At 37.1% G+C, this 12,783-nt stretch overlaps 1 protein-coding gene across 1 annotated transcript in view; it reads right to left on the reverse strand.

Annotated features, from left to right (window-relative positions):
• MTA3 (metastasis associated 1 family member 3) overlaps positions 1-12,783 on the reverse strand; it is a 203,163-nt gene that overhangs the window by 74,250 nt on the left and 116,130 nt on the right. The window contains exon 8 of the mRNA XM_036748813.1: positions 8,320-8,419. Coding sequence (XP_036604708.1) covers positions 8,320-8,419 — 100 coding nt within the window. The remainder of the gene's footprint in view (positions 1-8,319; positions 8,420-12,783) is intronic.

Genomic DNA, 12,783 nt, shown 5'->3' on the forward strand with positions numbered 1-12,783 from the left:
AAACTGCTGGAGGAAAATTTGAAGAAAATTAAGGCATCCTTTTAAAAGTCCAGGATAGAAACATGCAAAAATTCATTTGGAAGATTAGTCTCATAGTTTTTATAAAGCTATTTTATCTTTTTAATTTAAATTTTATGTTGAGATCATGCAAAAGGCAATAAGTAAAAGGAAAAGTATTAATGATTTTTTAATAAGGTCAGGTCACATTTCCTATTTCAAAATTGCAATAATATTCTATAGACTGTAATTCCAAACAAGCTGCAGGTTAATATATGGATATTTTTCATAAAGTTAACATAAACTCTCCAGTGAAATACCACTCTACTGCATTATAATGCTATGAAGGTGAAATGTTCAGCTTATGGGCTGGAAGCTCTTCTGGGGCCTACAACAAGCTAGGAAGACTGAGGAGTATGGTCTCAGGGCATGAGCAAATGTCTATGATCAGAGCCAACCCGCTTAACAAGACTGCGTCAGGCCCATCAACAGTTGCAAGGTTCTGAATTTTTCTGATACAGTAACTCGAGAAAAGCATTTTTTTTTTTTTTGCTTTTTGGCAGGGCAATTGGGGTTAAGTGACTTGCCCAAGGTCACACAGCTAGTACTTGTGTCAAGTGTCTGAGGCCGAATTTGAACTCAAGTCCTCCTGACTCCAAGGCCGGTGCTCTACTGACTGCACCACCTAGCTGCCCCGAGAAAAGCATTTTCTAAAACATAAAGGAGCTATAAGCTATGATTAATGGAGGCAGTTTTTTTCTTTTTTTCAGTCATTTTTCAGTCATGTTCAACTCTGTGTGATTCTGTTTGGGGTCTTCCTGGCAAAGATATTGGATTAGTTTGCCTTTTCCTTTTCCAATTCATTTTACAGATAGGAAAACTGAGGCAAACAGGGTTCACTGACTTGCCTCACTTGCGGAAGTGGAAACCAAGGGAATCACTTTAAATTTTTAGCAGGTAAGCAATGTGACAGAGTTTTTAAGAAAGATTTACAATTCTAGCTTCTATTTCTAGGGTGGATTTAATTTGGGAGATAGGAAGATAGTTACCTGACACAATATCCAGTTATGAGGGTCGCAGAGCTATTAAGTGTCTCAGGCCAGATTCGAACTCATGAAGGTGAGTCTTCCTTACTCTAGGCCTAGTACTCTATCCACCTAGAAACACATGAAATTATAAATCCTAGATTAAAATGGTCAAAATGTAATAAGCTGATGCTTTTGAAAGTTATATGAATTTTCACATTTAAACTATTATTACTAGACTGGAAGGATAATTTTGTGATGTGCTAGTGATTCTACAAAATATTAATGAAAAATTCTCAAATTTTAGAAATGTTACAAAAACTAATTTCAAAAATCTCTTAATTCCAAACAAGGCTATCATAAAATTCCCCTTAACCTCAAAGTGCTGTATGAAAATTATTCTCAAAAAGATTCAAAACTAAAATATTTCATTGAAGCAAAAGCTGTTCAAAATTTATTTGTTAAAGACCAGTACTTTTAAATAGTTCATAAATGATGCTTTAAAAGCTGGATGATCATGGGCTCAACTCCACTTCAAGTATAAGAGAAAAGTTATAGAAACAATGAAACAAAAGCTTTTAATAAGGCAGCATTTATTGCTAGGGCATGGTTTAAAGGAGTCAAGGCATATCCATAGCTAAACTGCTCTGAATTTCATAAAAACTAACATTTTAATTCCATTTCCATACATTTTACTTACATATTCTACCATCAAAACAATTCTAACAGGCAAGCTTGTGAAGAACAAGAAACATGCCTATTTAGTTATTTGTTCCTTATAGTTCCCCCAGTGCAGAAATATAAGGAATAAATAACTAAATATTTCTAGATATAAGGATATTTGATGATTGTTATAATAATGATACTAACTTAGTTATGATTATTCATTTTAAATTAATTAATAAAATTCAGCAATCAGAAAAAATTAAATGAGGCTCAGTTTATATTAGATAAGGAAGACTACAATAGTTTCTCTTTTATGTATCTATAAGGTGAATTGTTGGTTGCCCTTAGCTATTTTTCCAAAAATAATTCACAAAATTCCCTTGTCAACTTTGATTTTACTAACATCAATAAATATAGCAATTAAAGATAACGAGTCTTTATGACATTTGCCAAAAATGTCATTACCAGAAGATAAAATGATATAGCAGGCATAGGAATGACAGGTTGTGAAGTTCCTTCTGCATTTCACACCAGGTTGGAATACTCCCTCCATTTAATGAGGTGACATCCCCTAGACATTGTTTTTCTCGTAATAGTCCACATCACCCTCCCTCCATCTCAGCTCCACCACCAACCCCAGCCCCTTTCTTAATTCCTTCCTCAACAATGGATACCATCACTGGACCTGGGCCCCTTATTAAATGGACAGGCTATGCCAATCCAAGATATGTAGCCTTTCCTTCAGCCTGGTCTGAAAGCCTTGCTTGGCTTGCCCATTAGACACTCATCCCAATAGAGCAGCACTGCTTATTCCTCTCCTCAGCACACCCATGCTTTGCCTAGAGAGACTGTTTTAAAACAGCTTCTGTTATCGGGATCTGTTATGCAAAATAAGACTGCATGTTATACCACTGACAGTTTGGTGCATTTCATGTATGATTTAACAATTTCTAGCAACAGAATTCACAATAATGAAATTTGTGATGCTCTCTAACATTCTCATAAGGCATTAAGTAAACTCAGGGGACAATAACCATTATAATTCAAAGCTGTAATGATCACAAAGCTCACAAAGGGTAGAAAGCAAAGCTGTGGATCTGAGGACAAAGAAGTAAATGATTTTAGACCACTATCCAACATCTTACTGGGTGGGACTCACAGCATACTGTGGTTGCAGGCTTGTAGATAACAAAGAATTACCAAAGGGATAGAGAAACAGCCTGCAGCTATCTCAGTGGCAGTTACCTGGTGCAGTGGATGGAGTGTTGAGCCTCACTAGTACAGGCACAAAGGACTGAGCTCAAATCTAGCCTTGGATGCGTGCAATCTCTGTGAGCCTATGATCTTCTGTGATCACCTCTCTCTGCCTCGGTTTCCTCAACAGTAAAATGGGGATAATGACAGTACCTACTCCCCAGGTTTGTCATGAGGATCAAGTGAGACAGTATTTGTCAAGTATTTAATACAGTGACTGGCACATAATAGTATCTAAATGCTAGCTTATCAGTAGTAGTATGAGTCCTGCAAACTAACATGCTATTTAAATGCAAGCTTATTAGTAGTAGTAGTATGAGTCTTGCAAACTAACATGCATGCAAGGGGTAGCACATGATTCTGTAGGTCCTATTTCATAAGGTACAGAATACAAAGTTGGATTACATCAAGAAAAAGATTTGAGGGTATAAGTGTCCTGGAAACGGTCGGACTCATTTTTCAAGGGATTTAGTTAATTCCAAGCATTGCCCTCCTAATTCTGAGACTCTGATTTATATGCTCTGTTTATATAACACTACTAATAGTGTTATATGACACTGATCAAATCAAATGGCAATGGGAAGATACAAATTCAGCTAGATACAGAATCCACTTTCATTTATCAGCACAGGGTTTTATATATCCCACCCAGGGATATATAATTATATTAGTTAATGAAACCACAAGAGATTGTGTGCCTATCAGGGTTTTTCATGATACTTGGCAGGTTTCGGTAAAGCAGAAATCAGTGTGAGTGGTCCAGAGCTCCACAGAGACCAAGAGAAATGATGCCCACTATGCATATGCATCCAAGAACACTAAACCATACAGTATGACTGATTTCTTCTCAAAATGATCTAGAAAGTGTTTAGTAGAAATATGGAAGGAAAAAAAAAACAGGCTTAAGGCAGAAAACAAAATATTAGCATTTTGCTGACAAATAAAATGAGTGGCTTTTCTTCAATCCTGTTTAACATAAGGGGGAAAAACAGCATGACATTAACAGGAGGAATCATTCCGCAGAGAATAAAAAAAAGAATATGTGGCCATTACAAATTAGAAACAAGGGGGAAAAACATTAGAAAGCAGGAAACCCTACTGACAATAAGAGAAGAAAGTATGGAAGCACTGTTCCAACAGGCAGAACTCTGTGAGAAGACAGCAGTGCTGAGTAGTGTAATAGACTCCATGGAAAAAGACGTATGAACAAGTTTAACTAAAGCCCCACTGAAATCTTTGTTAGGCACAAAGGCATAAAGGTGGCCCATGACAAGAATGGTCACTGCTGCTCACTCCTCTACTCCCTCAACCTCTTCTAATGTAGCCCTCACCAGAGATGCCTCAAGAGGCAGAGCCGACCTCCATCCAGAAGCCTACTGACCCTTCTTTCCCTCATGCCAATGAACTACTGCCTTAGGCCTCCTCAGAATTACAGATCTGCTAGCTCTAAAATCTGCCATTCCTCTCATACATTATATACACCATAGAGTCTCCTCTAATTGGGGGAGGGGGAGGGAGAAAAAGAACTGGCTCTTTAGAACTCTGGTAAATGAAGAATTAATTTCTCCCCTTCTTGCCCCCGCTCCCACCCCAGAAGAAGCAGAAGTAATTGTTCCCTAAATATAAAGTTATTAGGGGAAAAGGGAAGTGAATGAGCACTTATATAGTGCTACCATGTGCCAGGCACTATGCTAAGTGCTTATTATTGGTAGCAAAGTGGTAGAAGATGATAGACTTGGTGGCTTGACAGGGAGCCTAACTAGACTGAAAAAAAATGTTTCTACGGGGAAATGAATTTTAAGTTACAAACTAATGAATTTTTAAAACACAACCTGTTCATAAATTGGTGACTTACCAAAAGACACATTCACTTGAAATATCAGTGCTTCCGTGAAAGGGATTAAATTTCTTCATATGAGGAGTACCTCATAAAGAACTTTGTTTTGTTTCTTATTTAAGCCAAGAGAAGGACTAAAGAAAGGCTGACTGACATTCTATGCCATCTATCACAACTACTTTCAACTTATACAATATAGATCGATATTTATGTCAAATCTGAAGGTCTAGACATCTTATTTCTGTTTTGATATATAAAGTTCTCACTTTATGTAACTAGACCATTCCTTACATAACGTGACTTTGCCTGCAGACATGTGGAAGGGAGGGAGGCAGGAAGGAGGCCGAGTGCCTGTGGAAGAAGGGGGCCAGCATTCAATTTAAGGACACATGGAGGCCAGGGACAGACAAGTGAGAGCAGGAGGAGGAACGAAAGGAAGCCGAGGCCAGAACGGAGAGGAAGAACACTGCAGGGGGAGAGGAGGGTGGCACCACAGAGATGACACATGGGGGCCACAGACATAGACAGGAGAGGATAAGGCAACATGTCAGGGCTGGGAACAGACACACCTTACCAAGCATGGACAGATGAAAGACAGACATAGGAGGGCCAGATAGGTGGGCAGGTGGAGGGAGTAGGACAAAGGTCTCCTCTCTCAGCACTGGAGGTCTCAAGCCAAGCTCTGCCCAGCTGTGGTAGCACTGGCTATGGTCACTCCATGTGTCAGTTCTTCTGCTTTCACTTGGAAGGGTTTGTTTTTGGTTTTTTGGGCGGGCATGGGGGGAGTTTGTGGAGCACTGAGACAAGGGGCAGGAGTAGAGAAAGAGAGCACAATACTGTACAGTAAAGTTAACATAGGTGTTTTTTTTATGTAGATTTCAGAATTCTTTATGTAAAGTCAAATTTGTATAATGTGAATTTACATAAAGTGAAAACTATCTGTATATCTGTAACATGAGAGCTCTGAAATTACACTTTTAACTGGAATCTTTTAAACTACAAATATGTAAACATTCATCAAAGTTCAGATACTTTCCCAAAAATATTAAGATCTTATTACTAAAATATCAATACACTTAATCTAACCGTAATAAAATAATATAAATGATTCATAATGACCTCAACTTATTTTTATATACTTGTCCAAATTTGTTAATAAATTCTTAGATTAAAAATATATAATAGTGGAAAATCAAGTCACTTTAGAGGTTTAATTTCTAGAAAATTCAGCATTGTGCAATCTACCTTATAGTTTCAGTTCTCATATCAAAGTAAGTTATACCCAGTAAAAATCATTTCAAATTGACAAATATGAAAGAAATGAAATATAGCATTTTGTTTAATGCCAGTGTGAATGAATGAAAATACATCATATAGTTCAGCTATTTTATATATGTGTTTAGGTATAAAGATATATACAAAAATAAATCAAGCAATTGTCATCCTTCTACCAGCAGACCCACAGCAAAATAATTCCTTACTTGGATTGTCACAATTTACATTTTTTTCTCACATACTATGCATCAGCACTCTGTTAAGTGCTGGAGATACAAAAAGAGACAAAATACAGTCTCTGCCCTCAAGGAGCTTAAAATCTAATAAGAGGGACAACATGCAAACAAATACATACAAACAAAAACATACAAATACACAGGATAAAATAGGAAATAATTAACAGAGGGGAAGGCACTAGAATTAAGAGAGATTTGGGAAGTTTTCCTGTGCGGCGGGATTTTATTTGAGACTTAGAGGGAGCTGGTGAGGTCAGTAGTTTGAGTAGGGGAGAGAGAGTATTCAAGGAATGGGGACGGCTAGAGAGGATGCTTGGAGCTAAAAGATGGAGTATCTCATTCGTGGAACAGTCAGGAGGCCAATGCCACTTGGATTGAAGAGTACAAGTTGAGGAGTGAGGTGTAAAAAGACTGGAAAGGTAGGAAGGGGCTAGGTTATAAAGGGCTTTGAATGCCAAGTGGAGCATTTTGTATTTGCTTCTAGAGGCAACAGGAAACCACTGTAGTTTGCTAAATGGGGGGTGGGAAGGAGTGACATGAGAGGAACATTACTTTAGTGGCTGAATGGAAAACAAATAGCTTATTACAATAATCAAGGTATGAGGTGATGAGCGCTGAACCAAACTAGTGGCAGTGCCAGAGCAAGGAAAAAGATGTTGCAAAAGTGACATTGATAGGCCCTGGCAACAGTTTGTGTAAGGGGGGCAGGGTGAGAGAGAGTGAGGAATACAGGACAACTCTTGAGTTGCAAGCAGTTAGTGAATAGGAGACAGAAGGTTGGAAGAGACCAGGGCTGGTCACCTGGAAATAGATGAGGTCATCAAGTAAAACAGTATGAAAGACAGCAGAGAAGAGGGTCAAGAACCTTGACAGAGTCTTGGGCTAATCTGAGCTGATTTCATGGAAATTCTTGGTAAATAAATGGTCCTAATATGTGCTAAGAAGCAAAGCTGTCTTGAAGACAGAAAAAAATATAAAAGCTGTTGAGTGCTAAGAGTCTTAGAGAGCCACAGAACCTTAAAAGCAGTTGCACATGTAAGGATTTCTCTAAAAAGTGTTAAGAAGTGAGTATATTATACTTACAGAATAATAATCTGACCCAGAAGACAATATTGGTTGCCTTGCATCAGGTAAGACCACAATGAATTACTGTGCAAAATACCCGACATAATTATTGGTATTAAACAGTATAATGATGCAGCTATTATTATTATAGCTATTTGTCAACAAAACAGGGAGAGCATTTTTAAAAGGTTTTCTTTATGCTATACAGTATTTTATCTAATATACATGTATTTTCTTCTATGCATCCCAATAACTGGGGTCAAAATGCACTTAGTTTGCAGGTTCATTTCACTAGCGGTACAAAATGACATCATTCATAGTTACCTTTGTATGGTATCATTACAATTAGGAATATAGATGCAGACACATTAGCAACGTGATTATTTTCATATATTAGGAAAGTAAGGTCATACTTCTATAATTCAAGAACATTCACTTAATTGGGAATACTTCCTCATTTGGTCTACGCAAATACTGGGATTGTTCAAAATTGCTACAGTTCTCTACAATTTAAAAAAAATAGCTGGAAAAGTAATCTTTCAATATTAGTATGACCATTAAATGCAAAGTATATTGATTTATCATCTTCTTATTAACAAGTATGACTAAATTAACTAATTCAAGCTATAATAATATTTCATTGATTTTAAATAAGCTATGCTAATATATCTTTGCATTTGAATAACAAACGCTTTATTTTTGCAACAGTTAAAAAAACTGGCAAGAAAACACATCAGAAAACAAACTAGCTGGTTGACTGATCCGAAGAAACCACAATATACATTCAATTAACACCCACACACTCTGTACAACTGGGTTAACTTTTTCAATATAATATGTCAACATCAATGGCCTTTCATTTGGCAGGCACTTTTATAAAATGAGGAAAGAATGAACTAAAGAAAAAAACAACTGGAACAGTCTCCCACCCTACCCCTTCAAAAAAAAAAAAAAAAACCCTTACCAGAGTGATGTCTCGGGAAGCAGCTGCAGCACTCATATGTAAACTGGGCTGTCTGACTGAACTACTGCAATCCAGGGCTCGAGCAAATGTTCCAACAGCACTAGGCAAACCAAAAAAGAAAGAAATATATCAAAATTTGGGGGTTTATTTCTTTTCTGACCTTTTTAATGCTTTAAGAATCTTCAGCAGATGATTAAGAAACATTAAACTGGAAGGACATGACAAAACATGGACACTTTAAAAATTTTCATTTTACAAATTTAACAAGGCAAAAATTCTCTTTTCTCTACTGATAAGCCCATCTCAGGTACTAACCATCACGATTAAGACAATAAAAATGAGTCTGGGTGAGGGGAGGATGGAGTAATAAGGAGGAAGGGAGAAGACAGGAAGAGCAGAAAAGAGGGTAGCTCATGAAACTCTATCAAGTGCTCCAAAGTTCGTTCAGTGCTGTCTGCCATGAGTGTCAGGCGTTAGACCTGAATACATAGGTTGAAATAAATTCAAGAGGAAAAGGAGGCAGCACAGGTCCAAGTAGTCTGACTGTGCTGACCAGAAACAACAGGAGTAGAGATGCAGAATTCTATATATGGCAAACACGTTTAGAGATGAGCTCCCTAAGACTATACCACCTTGCCCACCTGTTCGAGAACTCTTTGATCTACTATCTAATATAGGAATACTCCTACCATTTGAATTCTCCAACATAGTGCATTTATTTTTTAATGCAAGGTCTATCTACCTTCAAAACATTCCACTTAGTTATGTGCCATACACTCCCTGGATATTCTGGACTGACTGTTTTCTTTGTGGCTATACTCAGTATTTGTATCATAACTCTCCTCTTTTAGTTAAGGGAAAAAACAACAACTCCATGAAGAAAACTAAACTCTATGCATATCTGTAGACATTGGGAAAGTTAATCAGTCAATATACATTTATTAAACACCTACTATGTGCCAGGCATTGTGCTGAGCACTGCAGACACAAATAAAGGGAAAAGACAGTTCCTTTTCTCAAGGAACATCCAATAAAATCAGAGAAATGACATGTAAACAACTACATAAAGGATAAATCTGAAATAACTGGCAGAGAGAGGGCACTAGAATTAAAGGAGATCAAGGAAAGGCTTCCTGTAGAGGTTGGAATTTTAGGTGGAAACTGAAGAAAGCTAGGGAAGCCAAGAGGTGGAGATGAGGAGAGAAAGCATTCCAAACATAGGAGACAGCCAGTGAAAATGTCTAGAGTCAGGAGAAGAGATACTGTGTTCAAGGAACAGCAGCCAGGCCAGTGTCACTGGACTACAAGGTACATAGCAGGGTGGAAGTTGTAAAAAGACTGGAAAGAAAGAGAAGGGCAGGTTATAGAGCCAGGAGAAAGGGGGTGATTTTAGATTAGACCAAAACTCCACATATTGAACCCGATGTTTCTATTTACTTTTGTACTAAGTTTAGAAGTTTGTTTACGTGGAAAGAATGCTGGCCCAGTACATGAAATTATAAATACAAAAATAACAGACTCCTGCTGCCTACATTTGTTATATACTTCAAGGTTTTGTCTGGGCCCCTCTTCTTTTCTCACTCTGCATTAAATACCAGTGACCTCATTAGGTCAAATGGATTAAACTAAACTCTATGAAGATGAATCCCAGGTCTATACATTTGGTCCAAATCATTCTCCTTAGCCCTAGCCCTACAAGGGTGGACATCTCCATCTGAATGAAATGGAATCGAATAAAAAATCATTTACTAAGCACTTTCCATACACCAAGAATTATGCTAAGGGCTGTGGATACAACCAGAAAAGCAAAGGAAAATGTCCTCTCAAGGAGTTCACATTAAAATTAGGGGAGACAGCAGATACAGCAGGGTTCTTCAACAGGACGGATGAACAGGCTCAATTGTCCTTAGGATGCAGTGACAAAACTCAGGAGTTCTGAGGATACAACAATAAATCAGATGACAATGCCTAGAAGGTATAGAAACAAGTCTGGCTGGTCCAACATCCTTCTAGAAGGACCAGAGACTGTGACTCTTGCTCACCCAAGCAAGGTGAACCACCAAGTGCTGACCAACAACTGATGGCAAAGGAGGTAATGGGTCCAAGGGTAAGAGTTGAATAGAACTCTGGGGTTAATTCCTGCACGGATGTAGATAAAGGAAAGTTAGCATCCAACTAGGATGAGATTTCCAACCCCTGATCAGAACTAGACAAGGACATCTAAGATGGGGAAAGTGAAAGTCTCCATAGGTATCTCCAACTCAAGATGTGAAAACAAGACTCATTATTATTCACCTTTCTAATATTTAATGTAAAATTTCCACATCAATTCTCACTAAGGAAATTAGTCTATATTTTTTTCTCTGTTTTGACTATCCCTTATATAGATATCAAATTAGATACTAATCACATTCAGGAAAAGTTCACTTATTTCCTATGTTTCCTAGTGCATTTAATTTTTTTAAACAGGCACGAGTGCAGTGCCTTTTCAAAAGCCTTTTCTGCATTTATTGGTATAATCACATTCTTTTTATTGCTTTTTAAGTATAGTTTATTATATAGATAATTGTCTTAATATTGAACCAACGCTGTATTTCTAGAATAAATTCAATAGTCATAGTGTATAATCTTAGTGATATGTCATGATGAGGTTTTCTCATTATCTTTCCCTCTGAAACTCAACCTTCTTCCAAACTTTCCTATTTTTACCAAGGGCAACCCCATCCTTTCAAGTTTGCCACCTCAGAATCATATTCAGTTCTTTCTACTCCCTCAACTCACTCTCTATCCAATAGCCTGTTCTTGTCAATCCTAACTCCAGAATGTCTTCTGCCTTTGTCCCTTCACTTCAGTCATAGAGTCACCACCTGAATTTAGACTTCCATCCCTGTTCGCTTGGAATACTGCAAATTGTACTTCTAATTGGCAGGATTGCAAACAAACAAACAAAAAAAAAACCCCTTCAAATTGGAATCTCTGCTTCCAGCATTCCCATTTACAATCCATCATCCATGAAGCTACCATATTGATATTCCTAGGGCATAGGTATAAATATGTTACTTACTGCCCACCTCTAGACACATTAATAGCCTTCTAGGATAAAATACGAAACCCACTATTTGGCACATAATGCTTTTCATTATCTGGCTCCAGTTACTTCTCTAGCTTAATTTTCACATTACTGGCCCTCACTTCTCTGTTCCAGATAAACTGTTCTACCTGTTGTTGCCCTTCCATAACATTTGATCACTTGTCTAGATGGTCTTTATAAAACAATATTTTAGTTTAACTTGACAAACATAAAAAAAATATTTCCATATACAGAGAACAGAAAAAGCAAACTGTAAATGAAAACATGAATCTGTAATATATACAGCTTTTTTTAAATAAAGTACATATTAAATTTAACACAGTAGTACCAACACTACTCTTGCTTATCTGTTTCACCTTGTGAAATTACTTCCATTCTCTTCAATATATTTTAAAAATATTTCACTGACATCTTTTTCTTTTCTTCTACTTTTGGCAAACAAGAACAACAAAAACCTGTTCTTGTAACAAATAGGTATTTTCAAGCAAAAACAAATTCATGTTACACTGTGTCTAAAAACATATGTCTCAGTTTGGATCTATAGGCCATCATCACCTGAAGAATGTATCATTATTACTCTTATGGAGCTGTGATTATAGTAATTACATAATAATCGAAGTTGTTTTACATGATAATATTGCAATTATTGTATAAAATACTTCTGGATTTGCTCATTGCATTCTATATCAGTTTGCATAAATAATTTTTCCCAAGTTTCTCTGAATCCATTCATTTTTTACTTTTGTATTGATGCAATAATACTCCATTAAACACATGTACTATAATTTATTCAGTAATTTCTAATAGAATAGGTAGCCCCTTTCTATTTTTTGGAACAAAAAAAAATACAGCTATAAATACTTTTATATACATAGAAGTCCTTTCTGTTTGTCTCTGATTTCTTTAGAGGTGTATGCCTCACAGTGGTATCCCTGAGGCAAAGTGAATGCATAACCTAGTGACTTCTTGATGTCATTCATCATGTCCAACTCTCTGTGACTCCATTTGGGATTTTCTTGGGCAAAGACATTGGAATGGTTTGCCATTTCCTTCTCCAGCTCATTTTACAGATGAGGAAACTGAGGCAAACAGGGTTAAGTGACTTGCCCATGTCACATAGCTATTAAGTTTCTATGGCCAGATTTGAACTCTGGAAGATGAGTCTTCCTAACTCCAGGCCTGGCACTCTATCCACTGCGCCACCTAACTTGCCCTAATGACTTTAGGAGAGCTCCAAACTGCTTTCTAAAATGGCTGGGTCACTTCAATGCTCTACCAACAATGTATTAGTATTCCGTCCTCCAACAGCCCCACTGACTGTCATTTTCAACAATCTGATAAGTGTGATGTAGGATCTCAGAGTTCTTTTAATT

The sequence above is a fragment of the Trichosurus vulpecula genome, chromosome 3 (genome assembly GCF_011100635.1).
Source record: "Trichosurus vulpecula isolate mTriVul1 chromosome 3, mTriVul1.pri, whole genome shotgun sequence".
NCBI classification, from domain to species: domain Eukaryota; kingdom Metazoa; phylum Chordata; class Mammalia; order Diprotodontia; family Phalangeridae; genus Trichosurus; species Trichosurus vulpecula.